The sequence below is a fragment of the Salmo salar genome, chromosome ssa09 (genome assembly GCF_905237065.1).
Source record: "Salmo salar chromosome ssa09, Ssal_v3.1, whole genome shotgun sequence".
Classification (NCBI taxonomy): domain Eukaryota; kingdom Metazoa; phylum Chordata; class Actinopteri; order Salmoniformes; family Salmonidae; genus Salmo; species Salmo salar.
In genome coordinates, this window is record NC_059450.1 from 45,034,250 (window position 1) to 45,050,678 (window position 16,429).

The 16,429-nt window shown below is 44.4% G+C and overlaps 2 protein-coding genes across 9 annotated transcripts in view; both read right to left on the reverse strand.

The window, feature by feature from the left end:
• Nucleotides 1-2,765, reverse strand: part of ect2l (epithelial cell transforming 2 like) — a 37,420-nt gene extending 34,655 nt beyond the window's left edge. For 4 of the 8 annotated variants that reach the window (XR_006771009.1, XM_045723709.1, XM_045723713.1 and 1 more), the window contains exon 1: nucleotides 1,984-2,765. Coding sequence is in view for 7 of the 8 variants with exons in the window: in XM_045723709.1 (XP_045579665.1) it covers nucleotides 1,984-2,187 (204 nt within the window). In the remaining variant the exon portion in view is untranslated. The remainder of the gene's footprint in view (nucleotides 1-1,983) is intronic. The other 4 variants (XM_045723710.1, XM_045723708.1, XM_045723712.1 and 1 more) reach the window with 3 other exon arrangements.
• Nucleotides 2,766-3,815: 1,050 nt separating this feature from the next.
• Nucleotides 3,816-13,200, reverse strand: ccdc28a (coiled-coil domain containing 28A). Its single transcript, XM_014211340.2, has 6 exons — nucleotides 13,051-13,200; nucleotides 12,327-12,536; nucleotides 12,088-12,254; nucleotides 11,335-11,489; nucleotides 4,832-4,854; nucleotides 3,816-4,474 (listed from the first exon to the last, which is right to left on the reverse strand). Exons 2-6 carry the CDS (start codon nucleotides 12,479-12,481, stop codon nucleotides 4,420-4,422), a joined length of 555 nt encoding a protein of 184 aa, XP_014066815.1. The 5' UTR covers nucleotides 12,482-12,536; nucleotides 13,051-13,200; the 3' UTR covers nucleotides 3,816-4,419.
• Nucleotides 13,201-16,429: the final 3,229 nt, after the last annotated feature.

The following is a 16,429-nucleotide window of genomic DNA, read 5'->3' on the forward strand; positions in this document are numbered from 1 at the left end:
CACACACACACAGCCTACCCAGAGACACACACACGCCTACCCCGAGACACACACACACGCCTACCCCGAGACACACACACACACACACACACTACCCAGACACACACACACTACCCAGACACACACACACACACACACACACTACCCAGAGAGACACACACACACTACCCAGAGAGACACACACACACACACACAGCCTACCCAGAGAAACACACACACACACACACAGCCTACCCAGAGACACACACACACACACACACACACAGCCTACCCAGAGACACACACACACACACACACAGCCTACCCAGAGACACACACACACACACACACAGCCTACCCAGAGACACACACACACACACAGCCTACCCAGAGACACACACACAAACACACACCCACACAGCCTACCCCGTGGCACACACACACACACACACACCCACACAGCCTACCCCGAGACACACACACACACACACACACAGCCTACCCCGAGACACACACACACACACACACACACACACACACACACACAGCCTACCCCGCGACACACACACACAGCCTACCCCGACACACACACACACACCCACACAGCCTACCCCGAGAAACACACATACAGCCTACCCCGAGACACACACACACACACACCCACACAGCCTACCCCGAGACACACACACACACACCCACACAGCCTACCCCGAGACACACACACCCACCTAGCCTACCCCGAGACACACACACACCCACACAGCCTACCCCGAGACACACACACACACTACCCAGACACACACACACACACACACACACTACCCAGACACACTACCCAGACACACACACACACACACACACACACACACACACACACACACACACACACACTACCCAGAGACACACACACACACACACACACACACTACCCAGAGACACACACACACACACACACTACCCAGAGACAGACACACACACACACACTACCCAGAGACACACACACACACACACACACACACACACACACACACACACACACACTACCCAGAGACACACACACACACACTACCCAGAGACAGACACACACACACACACACACTACCCAGAGACACACACACACACACACACACACTACCCAGAGACACACACACACACAGACTACCCAGAGACACACACACACACACACACACACACACACACTACCCAGAGACACACACACACACACACACACACACTACCCAGAGACACACACACACACACACACACTACCCAGAGACACACACACACACACACACACACACTACCCAGAGACGACACACACACACACTACCCAGAGACAGCACACACACACACACACTACCCAGAGACAGACACACACACACACACACACACACACTACCCAGAGACAGACACACACACACACACACACACACACTACCCAGAGACAGACACACACACACACACACACACTACCCAGAGACACACACACACACACACTACCCAGAGACACACTACCCAGAACACACACACACTACCCAGAGACACACTACCCAGAGACACACACACACTACCCAGAGACACACACACACACTACCCAGAGACACACACACACACTACCCAGAGACACACACACACACTACCCAGAGACACACACACACACACACACACACTACCCAGACACACACACACACACACACTACCCAGAGACAGACACACACACACACTACCCAGAGACAGACACACACACACACACACTACCCAGAGACAAATGTACAAATTATATGGGATTTTGTGGCTCAGTTGGTAGAGCATGGTGCTACCAACGCTGGGTTATGGGTTCGATTCCCACAGGGCACCAGTACAAAAATGCATGCACTCACTACTGTAAGTCACCTCTTCTAAATTTCTCAAATGTAAATATGTTTTCGTAAGGAAGATCAAGGTGGTGGAAAACCATGACAAAAAGAAAAGGAGAAAGGAAAATGATTGCCTGTCTTCTCTCACTTGGCTGACCTGGTGGTTGGAGGTCTTGTTCGTGATGGGGGTCCAGGCACTGAAGTGGGTGTTGGCTGTCCCTGTGACCGAGCTGCGATGCCTCAGGGCCGACCGGGGTTGGTAGTCTGTCCCGCTCAGTTGCCACTGTGTCACGCTGTGAGGACCTGCGTTAGGACCAGGACTGGACCGAATGGTCAGATCCACGGATGTCATTTTATGGGTGATTTGGGCCAGTTGAGGATACTACCCCACTACGCTCTGTTTCATTTAAATCGATAGCCTACTTGTGGGTAGCCTTTTATATGCGATTGTTTGTGTGGTTCAAATTCAGTCTTTTAACAAAGTGCGGTAAAATCTTCTTCAGTCAATAGTCCAGTTAAAAACGTGATAATACAATGATACAGCGGTGATAATTTACCTGCGTTTCAAAACTGGCCGGTCAAGGAGGTCCTATGCAATGTAATTTCTAAAATTATTACAATGTATTAACCTACTCTCCTTCCTCACAATTCCTCCCTCTCCCTGCCCGGTCTCCTTAGAGACGGAATAACAAAAACAAGAGCACAAGGCGCATGCAGCATTCCCACACACACCCCCACGGCAGCGGTCCCTGTTCACCGACCTTCTCATCCAATGGGTTCTGAAGAGGTGACAAGAACGGACACGAGGAATACATATCAGATTCGGAGTGTCGGGTTCCTACAGTGGGCCCGACACTCCGTGACAGAGGCTTTGGTTACCGAGTAGTCTAGGCTGCTTGGTCAACAGGATCGGCCTGTGAACTGCACATGATCTGATCTGTCACGGATAGGTTACGACACAAACAATCATTTGCTGAAATACATTACTTGTGGGCGCAGCAAAAGTAAGTGGACATTATTTCCCATGAAGGGAATTTCAAGTCATGGACATTATTAAGATGTGCACAAAGAGTATCACCAGGTGAAAACATACATTATTTATTTAAACCTTTAACTAGGTTAAGAACTAATTCTTATTTACAATGAAGGCCTACCAAAAGGCCTCCTGCGGGGATGGGGGCTGGGATTAGAATGTTTCATTTGTAATTACATGTTTTGTTTTTTAATATAGGAAAAAACACAGACAAGAGATCTAAGACAACACAGCATGGTAGCAACACAACAGCATGGTAGCAACACAACATAACACAGCATGGTAGCAACACAACATAACACAGCATGGTAGCAACACAACATAACACAGCATGGTAGCAACACAACAACACAACATGGTAGCAACACAACACGACAACATGGTAGCAACAACATGGTAGAAACACAACAGCATGGTAGAAACACAACATGGTAGAAACAACAACACAACATGGTAGCAACACAACATGGTAGCAACAATAACACAGCATGGTAGCAACACAACATGGTAGAAGACAACAGCATGGTAGAAACACAACAAAACAGCATGGTAGCAGAACAACACAGCATGGTAGCTGCACAAAACATGGTACAAACATTTTTGGGCACAGACAACAGCACAAAGGGCAAGAAGGTAGAGACAACAATACATCACACAAAGCAGCCTCAACGGTCAGTAGGAGTGTCCATGATTGAGTCTTTGAATGAAGAGATGAAGATGAAACTGTCCAGTTTGAGTGTTTGTTGCAGCCCGTTCTAGTCGCTAACTGCAGCGAACTGAAAAGAGGAGCGACCCAGGGATGTGTGTGCTTTGGGGACCTTTAACAGAATGTGACTGGCAGAACAGGTGTTGTATGTGGAGGATGAGGGCTGCAGTAAATATCTCAGATAGGGGGGAGTGAGGCCTCATCACCACCATCCATCATATGAGTAAAGCACAGAAACGTGTTTCAAGTCATTAGAATTCTCTTTATTGACTTTTTCCCAGAACCGAGAAAAATAAAATGATAACAATCCACCCCAATCACATTAATTAACAATAAAACCTCAATCTGTAATGTACAGGATTACTCGAAATAAAAGGTCGACAATCAAGCAGCTTCAAATATGATTATTGCATTCCAACTGCATATAAGACAAAGATGTGTAGGAGAATGTCAAATATATATTTTATATTTATCTCAATGTAACACTGGTTCAAACCAAGGCAACAATAAAAAGGCGAGAAAAAAAAGGCAGCAACAAAAGGCAGCAACATTTGGCCAAACACTCATGTGGATATGTGCAGTAAGTTTCCGACTTTAAATAAACTCGCAAATATGTGCAACTGTGTTTGCAGTGTGTTTGACAGATAAGTTGAGGATGGTGATTAGGCCCAATCCCATAAAACCCCTAGCCCCGAGGAGAGGGAAGAGAAGAGAGGGGGACAGTAGAGGAGAAGAGGAGAGGGTGGAGAAGAGGCATATAAGGAAATGAATTTAGGGGATAAGGAAATCAAATAAGGAGAGGAGGTTAGGAGACAAGGAGATGAGACCGTTGACAGCAAACCGACTTAGATGCTGGCTGTCCTGGGTATCTCCTGGCTGTCTGCCAGATTCAGCTTCTGACTTGTGGAGAGGAGAGAGAGGAGTCAAGGAGAACAGCTGAAACACACATACACCTCACTCACACTCTGCTCTGAGCCCCGAGACACCCCCCCACAGAGAGAGAGAGAGAGAACAGAACAAAGAAATGTCATCTATTATGTAACTACAGTAAGTGTCCTGTAATATAAGCATATTTTTTTATAATATTCATTCTGCATTTCTTACATTTTTCTGTAAACTGTGAGCTAGAATTAAATCAGGTCAAAGTCAACAGCTCAAAGACACACCCCTCACTCACTTGCTCTGCGCACACAGTACACAAGACGGCACACACACACACACCCCCACCCTGTCCACACAAGTCTTTTAAAAGGATACATTGATGAACTCAGTTCCTCTAGCTGTAAAGAAGGACAGAGATGTTTCATTCCATTGAGCTAACACTGAGCCAAGATGCATACACAGAGCATGAGGTGTGTGTGTGGCTTTGCTCTCACATGAGAAAGCTTAGAGCAGGAGATGAATCCCAACTCTGGCCATGTGAAAACGGAGAAATCACTGTTTGACACACTGAGGGAGGCCCTGTGTGTTGGGATCTTAGGGCCGAGACTCTGCTACCAAGTACTTTCACAGTATTAACAGAATTTAAAAATCCAACACGACACTTAAAAAAGGTAGACTCTACGATACGACGCAGAAAGTAAACAGCAAAGTGGGTCAATTTCCACAACAACTAAGAGCGTTGAAGCGTGAGGCTCAACTTCTCCTCTGTTTTGGTGTCCTGGTTACCACGCGGTGAACAGAGTGAAGCCAACCACCAGATACAGTGTGTTACTGAGCGAAGTCTCATCTCGCTCATATCAATATCTTGCAGTGCTGCTCGTGGCAACGTCATTTAGCTGATTCTACTTTTAAGATGGTCTAAGCCACTGCAGCGTGGGCTGGAATCCACATCTAGCCCTGCAGCGTGGGCTGGAATCCACATCTAGCCCTGCAGCGTGGGCTGGAATCCACATCTAGCCCTGCAGCGTGGGCTGCTATTTCAGTACTCTCCTCTATCTTTCCTATCCAATAAACCAAATAAATATGACGAGTGGAATTGTCCCACTCCAAAAATATATAGTGTCTTACAAAAGTATTCAGACTTCTTGGATTTCTTCACATTTTGTGTTACAAAGTGGGATTAAAATGGATTTAATAGTTATTTTTTGTCAACAATCTATACAAAACACTAATGTGGAAGAAAATTCAAAAAAAATTTAAAGATATATTTAATTTTATTTTTATAATTTTTTTTACAAAAGGTATTCAGCTCCTTGAGTCAATAAATGTTTGAAACACCTTCAGCATCGATTACAGCTGGGAGGTTTTTTGACGGTAAATCTATAAGAACGTTGCCCACCTGGATTGTACAATATTTGGTCAATATTCTTTTTTTATTCTTCAAGCTCTGTCAAGATGTTGGGGATCATGGCTAGACAGCTATTTTCAAGTCTTGACAGACTTTCAAGCAGATAAGTCAAAACTGTAACTTGGCCACTCAGGAACATTCACTCTCTTCTCTCAATGCAATGCTCTCTCTATTGGCTATCTGGCAAACAAACATTGCTACACACAATAATATCAAAGCCAGTATCAGCATGTAAAGTAGTTAGTTAGCTGTAAAATCGCCCAAACAAACTATATCAATTTAGGAGTCTAGAATCTTATCATGTTCAACCTGCAGAGCGATGTGCCTCACAGAGTGGAGTCTGACATTCGCAACGGTAGATATACTTTTGTGTAGATGGGAAACGTTGCCCATGATTCACTATATATAAAAGTATGTGGACACCCCTTCAAATTAGTGGATTCAGCTATTTCAGCCTTACCCACTGCTGACAGGTGCATAATTTTTTTTTTTTTTAAACATAAGAAAAAATATATTAAAAAAAATTTACAAAAAAATGAAAAAATACAAAAAAATAAATAAATCGGGCACACAGCCATGCAATCTCCATAAACAAACATTGGCAGTAGAATGGCCTTACTGAAGAGCTCAATGACTTTCAACGTGACAATGTCATAGGATGCCACCTTTCCATCAAGTCAGTTCGTCACATTTCTGCCCTGGTCAACTGTAAGTGCTGTTATTGTAAAGTGGAAATGTCTGGGAGCAATGTTTGGGAGCTACGAAGTGGTAGGCCACACAATCTCACAGAACGGGACCGCTGAGTGCTGTAGCTCTTAAAAAAATCATCTGTCCTCAGTTGCAACACTCACTACTGAGTTCCACACTGACTCTGGAAGCAACGTCAGCACAAGAACAGTTCGTCGGGAGCTTCATGAAATGGGTTTCCATGGCCGAGCAGCCGCACACAAGCTTAAGATCACCATGCGCAATGCCAAGTGTCGGCTGGAGTGATATAAAGCTCGCCGCCATTGGACTCTGGAGCAGTGGAAAAGCTTTCTCTGGCAGTCCGACAGACAAATCTCGGTTTGGCGGATGCCAGGAGAACGCTACCTGCCCCAATGCATAGTACTAACTAGTTTGCTGGAGGAGGAATAATGGTATGGGGCTGTTTTTCATGGTTCTGGCTAGGCCCCTTAGTTCCAGTAAAGGGAAATCTTAACACTACAGCATAAGACATTCTACTATTCTGTGCTCCCAACTTTTTGGCAACAGTTTGGGGAAGGCTCTTTCCTGTTTCAGCATGACAATGCCCACGTGCACAAAGTGAGGTCCATACAGAAATGGAGTGTTGAGATCGGTGTGGAAGAACTTCACTGGCCTGCACAGAGCCCTGACCTCAACCCCATCGAACACCTTTGGGATGAAATAGAACGCTGACTGCGAGCCAAGTCTAAATCGGCCAACATCAGTGCTCGACCTCAGTAATGTTCTTGTGGCTGAATGGAAGCAAGTCCCCGCAGCAATGTTCCATCATCTAGTGCGGGGGTCGGCAACCCGCGGCTCTAGAGCCGCATGCGGCTCTTTAGCGCCACCTTAGTGGCTCCCTGGAGCTTTTTCAAAAATATGAAAATGGAAAAAGATGGTGTGAATATATTTTTTGTTTTAATATAATTTCTTATCCAATGCTGTAAAAATGTGTATAATAAATATTTAATTTAAACATTTCTGTCAACGAAGATTTACGTCATAGCCTGCGACACACGTTTCTTTCAGCTCGGCGTAGTGCCAGACAGGTGGCTGTTGCAAACAAACCGGCGGGTGTGTCATGGGCCATGGACCCCAAAGGGAAAAAGAGAAAGATAGCTGAGGAGAACAGAGGATTCCACAGTTCTTGGACCGAATCATTTGCTTTCATTGCCAATGCGGAAGGATTGCCTGCACGTTTGCTTTGTAATGAGAAGTTGTCAAATAACAAAAAGAGTAACGTGGAAAGACATTTCCATTCTTCCTGACAGTTATAGGAACATGAAGAAATATGCATTTGGAGTATTATCCATCTTTGGATCAACATACCTGTGCAAGCAGATATTCTCAAACATGAACTACATAAAATCCAAATACCGCACCCGCCTCACAGATGAGAGCTTGCAGTCCTGCGTGAAGATTAAAGTTACATCTTACATGCCTGATGTTGAGAAGCTGTCCAGTGATGTCCGAAAACAGAAGTCACATTAAACGGGTAAGAAAACAATCCTGTCATAGGCACATATTTAGTAACAAAGTGGCTGTTTTTATAAAGTGATTTCTGATTTTTGTCAGTATATATATTTGGAATGACACAGGGATATTATTGTGTTTTGTTGCTCAGGTCCGAGGATGGCTGCATTGTATTGTGCGTGTCAAAAGAGAAGAGGGTGCTGCTGCATTTTACCCTTGCACATTCGCAGAAAACTAAAGAGAAGAGGATAATGCACAGAAATCGAACTTAAACTGTATTATTTTAATTGTATATACTTTACCTTTTCAAAAGGCTGCTGTTTTATTGCACTCTGTCTGTTGCCCAGATAAGGGGGAAAAGAGAAGAGGATTGAAAAGCATTTTATTTCCATGGGGAGGTCTGAAATTACAGGAGGCCTATTATGCACGTTGCACATTTTGTTGTTGTTTTTTCGAATCCTAAAATAAAAATGACATCAAAAATCTGATTTCTGTATTGTATTTCTATAATTTCATCAATGCAATGAAACATAATACATTAATATTATAATGGAAGTTAAACTTAAAGCACCATCATACAGCAGAGTAGTCACGTGGTGCGTCATTCTCTCCAGGATGCGCTGCAGGTAAAATAAAGGTTTAATCATGAATGCTCATTATGTATTTGTAGTCTACTTATCATTTTGATAGTAGGCTAATATAGCTAATAGACACTTACAGCATGTGTTGCCTTCATTATAAGGCTTATATAAGGCTTTTAATTTTTTGCGGCTCCAGACAGATTTGTTTTTTTTTTGGTCCAATATGGCTCTTTCAACATTTTGGGTTTCCGACCCCTGATCTAGTGGAAAGCCTTCCCAGAAGACTGGAGGCTGTTATAGCAGCAAAGGGGGAACCAACTCCATATTAATACCCATGATTTTGGAATGAGATGTTCGACGAGCAGGTGTCCACATACTTTTGGTCATGTAGTGTACGTCAATGGGCCGCAGTGCATTCTGGGATGTGAGATAATTAACTTAATCTGTAAAATATCGTATAGCTGCGGAATTATGATATTACTTACTTGAGGAAAATCTGCACCTTTCTTCAACATATACACTGACTTTGAGAAGGGATTGTGTGATGATTAGCTTTGCAACCGCATGACAACGTGATTGGTCGACAGTCTGCTGGGTGGGGCGTTACACGTTCCTTCATTCATGAGATTCCTATCTGCTTTCTATAATATCTCTGGCAACAGCACCATGCAATGCACCTTGGACGAAAGGCAGACAAATAGGAGAAATTACACATCTCTCCAGGTAGGAATATCGCTGAAATATGATCAATGGCTCATTGGAGAGAAGACGTCCTCCTGACAGACAGTATTTTGCAACTGCCTGTAAACACACAGTCCAGTTCATAGTGAATGATGACAGGCCCTACTGCCTGTAAACACACAGTCCAGTTCATAGTGAATGATGACAGGCCCTACTGCCTGTAAACACACAGTCCAGTTCATAGTGAATGATGACAGGCCCTACTGCCTGTAAACACACAGTCCAGTTCATAGTGAATGATGACAGGCTCTACTGCCTGTAAACACACAGTCCAGTTCATAGTGAATGATGCCAGGCCCTACTGCCTGTAAACACACAGTCCAGTTCATAGTGAATGATGACAGGCCCTACTGCCTGTAAACACAGTCCAGTTCATAGTGAATGATGCCAGGCCCTACTGCCTGTAAACACAGTCCAGTTCAAAGTGAATGATGCCAGGCCCTACTGCCTGTAAACACACAGTCCAGTTCATAGTGAATGATGACAGGCTCTACTGCCTGTAAACACACAGTCCAGTTCATAGTGAATGATGACAGGCCCTACTGCCTGTAAACACACAGTCCAGTTCATAGTGAATGATGACAGGCCCTACTGCCTGTAAACACACAGTCCAGTTCATAGTGAATGATGACAGGCCCTACTGCCTGTAAACACACAGTCCAGTTCATAGTGAATGATGACAGGCCCTACTGCCTGTAAACACACAGTCCAGTTCATAGTGAATGATGACAGGCCCTACTGCCTGTAAACACACAGTCCAGTTCATAGTGAATGATGACAGGCCCTACTGCCTGTAAACACACAGTCCAGTTCATAGTGAATGATGACAGGCCCTACTGCATGTAAACACAGTCCAGTTCAAAGTGAATGATGCCAGGCCCTACTGCCTGTAAACACAGTCCAGTTCAAAGTGAATGATGCCAGGCCCTACTGCCTGTAAACACAGTCCAGTTCATAGTGAATGATGCCAGGCCCTACTGCCTGTAAACACAGTCCAGTTCATAGTGAATGATGCCAGGCCCTACTGCCTGTAAACACAGTCCAGTTCAAAGTGAATGATGCCAGGCCCTACTGCCTGTAAACACAGTCCAGTTCATAGTGAATGATGCCAGGCCCTACTGCCTGTAAACACAGTCCAGTTCATAGTGAATGATGACAGGCCTGTGTGGTGAATGGCTTGTTTGTATGAAGGCCTACTGTAGCTCCGTTTTTTTTTTTTTTAAGTGTCATATCCTTCCTGGGGGTGTATAGGAAGAGATTTTAATAAGATTTCATGTTGCTAAAAATGCTGTCAGTTCCACTTTAATAGTAGCTGGCCCAGTGCTCCAGTTGGCTTGATAGATGTGGAGGGTCAACACCATTAGTTGAGGGTCAACACCTTTAGTTGACCATATCTTTGCGTCTGGGTGGTTTAATACATAATGCACAGCATAATTATTAACTTGATCGTGCTTTAAAAAGAGATATTCAATGTCTCGTATTGTTGTTACCCATCTACCAATCACTGCCTTTTCTTTATGAAGCTTTTGAAAAGCTCCCTGGTCTTTGTAGTTTGAATCTGTTCTTGAAATTCAATACTTGACTGAGGGACCTTACAGATGATGTATGTATGGGAGACAGAGGAAGGAGTAGTCGTTCAAAAACCATGTCAACCCCTATTATTTCACAGTGAGTTTTTGTAACTTATGTGATTTGTTAAGCTACATTTTTCTCCTGAACTAATGTAGGCTTGCCTACACAAAGGAGCTGAATAGTTACGGAGCTACAAGATTTCAGTTACAATTTCTTAATTATCTTTAAAAAAAAAATGGTTCTTCCACTTTGACACAGTATTTTAAGTAGATTGTTGACAAAAATGTACAATTAAATCCATTGTAACCCCACTTTGTAACACAAAGCGGTCTGAATAATTTTGCAAGGCATTAACAAAACCTATTACCAGATCTTACGTTGAGCAGTAGTTTGTCCATGTTGGAGTCGCAGGCAGTCTTCCGTTGGTCCTCAGGCATCTCGTCCACCTCCCCATAAAGGTCAAAGTGCAGCCGAGCCAACTTCTCCTGCATCTCTCTCACATGTTCCATCTGATCTATAGAACACTCATTACCTAGAGGAAGAGGGGAGAGAGCGGGAGCAAGATGAGGGGGGAGAGCGGGAGCAAGATGAGGGGGCAAGAGGGAGCGGAGGGGGGGGCAAGAGGGAGCGGAGGGGGGGCAAGAGGGAGTGGAGGGGGGGGCAAGAGGGAGCGGAGGGGGGGCAAGAGGGAGCGGAGGGGGGGCAAGAGGGAGCGGAGGGGGGGCAAGAGGGAGCGGAGGGGGGGGCAAGAGGGAGCGGAGGGGGGGCAAGAGGGAGCGGAGGGGGGGGGCAAGAGGGAGGGGAAGAGGGAGCGAGGGGAGAGCGGGGAAGAGGGAGCGAGGGGAGAGCGGGGAAGAGGGAGCGAGGGGAGAGCGGGGAAGAGGAAGCGAGGGGAGAGCGGGGAAGAGGGATAAAAAGAGAGGTCATAGATAGTGTTTATGTAAAACGTCACCTGCACACTAACACACACAGGTAATATGCTCTTACAGCAGCAGACGCTTTTATCCACTGAGCCACTAGAACCCTGGTCTCACCAAAGGCCTGTAGTTTTACACACACAGCTCACCAAAGGCCTGCAGTTTTACACACACAGCTCACCAAAGGCCTGCAGTTTTACACACACAGCTCACCAAAGGCCTGCAGTTTTCCATTGTGGAAGTCATTGAGAAGGCTCAGCAGTCCTTTCTCCATCTCCTGCACATCTGAGACGTCTGTCAGGAAGGAGTGTTGGATGGGGTCTGCCTGGCCCTGGCCTGCCTTACTGCCTGAAGCCTGCTGCTGTCTGGCCTTCACACCCCTGACACACACAACCAAATTAAGAACTTCACCTCAAAGCAGTTCAAGTCATCCAGATGATTACGGTTCTTACCTGCGGCTCTTCCCCTTCTGGCTGGAGTGTGTACCCATGTGGCTGAAGCCCAGATGACGTCCAGAGGCTGTGTTCTTCCGGGTGCTGGTTGGTGGGGCAGGGGCCTGGTTGGTGGAGGGCCTGGAAATCTTTCTCTTCAGCTTCCTATCCTCCATGGCATCATAATATGTAGTTCACTAGTTAGTCACTGCACACTCCTGCAGAAAGTATCTAGGATAGTAATCAAACAATAACGGTGACAAGTTTAGTAACCCAACCTAGCACTAACTTAGCTACGTTACAACTGTCAGCTACTGAAAACAACACGGCATGTCTACTAGTGTTGGGTCCAGCTAGTTAACCAACCCACCGAAGCCATAGTTAACTAGTAGTAGTATCGCGAGGCCTTCCAAGTCTCGTATTGTTTACCAACTAGTTAACGCGAACTAGTATCTTATCAGTGTCGCTGTGCCAACTAAACCCGGAAGGCTCTTTGTAGTTTCAGTGAAAAGTGCTAATAAAATGGGAAACAACGTCGTATGTCTAGTTTTTAATAGCAGAACTAGTTGTTGAAAGCGAGAGCAAAGCAGCTAGCTAAACAATGACGTGTTATCGACGTTAGCTAGCTAGCTAACCTAGTTAAACAGCTAGCATTGCCATCAAATCAGCCACAAATAACTCCACTACGCTAGCTGATTTAGCTACACAACTTTCATAAACGTATAACATGTAGCTAGCAACAGACCTCAATTTTCTCCGTTGTTGAAGTTATTCGTAGCTTGTTCATTCGATGTGAACATAATTTAAACCTGTTTGATATGTTGTGTTGTTGTTAGCTTGACTGCGGTCATCGTCGTTATTATTATGGCTGAGCCGATAGAGGGCGATATCTGCACTATCGTCTAGGATTTATGTGTGTCTATCCGGTAAAATAAAATATATTTATAACTAACCCAAAATAGTTAATCTGTGTCGTTTTACAGTGGGAGCAAATGAAACATATTGGGCAGAACCAAACACGAGCTAGTTATATCCTTTTGGCTTGTTGTAGCATGTATTTGGATTTTCCCTTTAGGTAACTCCTCTGTGAAGGGTGTGTGAACTAACTCAATTCGACCTTGCACTCCTATTAAACAAAGCAATATTTTACAATTTTGTCAAAGAGTCAGGTCTATAAAACTTAGTGCACTGTGTTTGTAGCAAATTATAGTTTTGGAAGCAGAAAAATGTATTGAGATCAGATGTTTCATCGATGAGAAAATGAGCAGAATGTGAGCCCAGTTTCAGCCAGTTCCTAGAAGCCACCTGCTGCTGCCTGAGGCTGAGGAGAAACACACAGGTCAGTGGCTCACAGCACCACGCGTTAGAAAGGCATGTAGTGGAACGGCAGTCTAAAGCACTGCATCTCAGTACTAGAGGCATCACTACAGATCCTGGTTCGATTCCAGGCTTTATCACAACTGGCCGTGATTGGTAGTCCCATAGGGCGGTGCACAATTGGCCCAGCGTCGTTAGGCCGTCATTGTAAATAAGAATTTGTTCTTAACTGACTTGCCTAGTTAAATAAAGGTTAAATAAAAATATAAACAGCAAAACAACTGTCTCACTTACTAAAACTATGATTGTTCTCACTCACCAAAAATATTAATGTTTTAGTAAAGATCCTTGATTTCCAAGATCACAGAGTGTCTGGAACCTGAACTCTCCTCTCAAATATTACACGTCATATGGGATTAAAAAGGAGTTTATTAACAAATCAAATCAAATGTTATTGGTCACATACACATGGTTAGCAGATGTTAATGCGAGTGTAGCTAAATGCTTGTGCTTCTAGTTCCGACCGTGCAGTAATATCTAACAAATAATCGAACAATTTCACAACAACTACCTTTTAAACAAAAAGGAATCATTAAGAATATGTACATATAAATATATGGTTGAGCGATGGCCGAACGGCATAGGCAAGATGCAGTAGATGGTATAGAGTACAGTATATACATATGAGATGAGTAATGCAGGGTATGAAAACATTATATGAAGTGGCATTGTTTAAAGTGGCTAGAGATACATTACGTCAAGATGGCAAGATGCAGTAGATGGTATAGAGTACAGTATATACATATGAGATCAGTAATGTAGGGTAACAACCGTTGGGGTCTAAGATGTTGAGAGAAGTGTAATTGATGGAATATCATGCCTAACCTGTGAAAAATGTATTTACTACCACAATTTCCGACCTTCCCACAATGCAGGAGTGGTCTTCAGGGAGCTGCATGTTTCTGTCTTCCGTGACATCCATCTGATCAGATCAGAACAGGATGGATCAGCAGTGATACGTATTTCTGGTTTACATTCCAAAATACACTTAACAAAAATATAAAAGCAACATGCAACAATTTAAAAGAAATTCTGTCAATTTAAATAAATAAATTAGGCTTTAATCTATAACTTTCACATGACTGGGAATACAGACATGCATCTGTTAGTCACAGATACCTTTAAAAATAAAAGGTAGGGGCGTAGATCAGAAAACCAGTCAGTATCTGGTGTGACCACCATTTGACTCATGCAGCACGACACATCTCCTTCTCATAGAGTTGATCAGGCTGTTGATTGTGGCCAGTGGAATGTTGTCCCACTCCTCTTCAATGGCTGTGCGAAGTTTCTGGATGTTGGCGGGAACTGGAACATGCTGTTGTACATGTCAATCCAGAGATCAATGGGGTGACATGTCTGGTGTATATGTGGGCCAGGGAAGAACTGCAACATTTTCAGCTTCCAGGAATTGTGTACCGATCCTTGCGACATGGGGCCGTGCATTATCATGCTGAAACATGAAGTGATGGCGGCGGATGACTGGCACGACAATGGGCCTCAGGATCTCGTCACGGTATCTCTGTGCATTCAAATTGCCATCGATAAAGTGCAATTGTGTTCATTGTCCGTAGTTTATGCCAGCCCATACCAGAACCCCACTGCCACCATGGGGCACTCTGTTCACAACGTTGACGTCAGCAAACCGCCCGCCCACACAACGCCCTACACGCTGTCTGCCATCTGCCCGGTACTGCTGAAACTGGGATTCATCTGTGAAGAGCTCACTTCTCCAGTGTGCCAGTGCCCATTGAAGGTAAACATTTGCCCACTGAAGTTGGTTACGACGCCGAACTACAGTCACGACAAGACCCTGGTGAGGACGACGAGCATACAGATGAGCTTCCCTGAGACTGTTTCTGACAGTTTGTGCAGAAATTCTTCGGTTGTGCTAAACCACAGTTTCATCAGCTGTCCGGGTGGCTGGTCTCAGTCGATCCCGCAGGTGGAGAAGCCGGATGTGGAGGTCCTGGGCTGGCGTGATTACATGTGGTCAACGGTTGTGAGGCCGGTTGGACGTACTGCCAAATTCTCTAAAACGAAATTGGAGGTGGCTTATGGTAGAGAAATGAACATTCAATTCTCTGACAACAGCTCTGGTGGATGTTTTTGCTGTCAGCATACCAATTGCTCACTCCCTCAAAACTTGAGACAACTGTGGCATTGTGTTGGTGACAAAACTGCACATTTTAGAGTGGCCTTCTATTGTCCCCAGCACCAGGTGCACCTGTGTAATGATCATGCTTTTTAATAGTCTTCTTGACATGCCACACCTGTCAGGTGGATGGATTATCTTGGCAAAGGAGAAATGCTCACTAACAGGGATGTAAGAAATAAGCATTTTTGTGCATATGAAATATTTCTGTGATCTTTTATTTCAACCAATACTTTACTTTATTTCAACCAATACCTTACATGTTGCGCTTATACTTTTTTTCAGTATGAATTGTGTTCATTGTTTTCACAGCCCTTTATGTAATGAGACTAAGGACAGGTTTCACATGATGGATTATACATGTTTGGAGAATTTGACATAGTGGTTCCCAACTTGGCTTCTTTGACACATGCTGTACATCATGAGGAAAATGCAGTTTAACTCTGGGCTAGGCGGGACGAATTCGTCCCACCTACGTAACAGCCACTTTAAGCCTGTGGCGCGATTTTCAAAACCTTAAAAATCCTATTACTTCAATTTCTCAAACATATGACTATTTTACAGCTATTTAAAGACAAGACTCTCGTTAATCTAA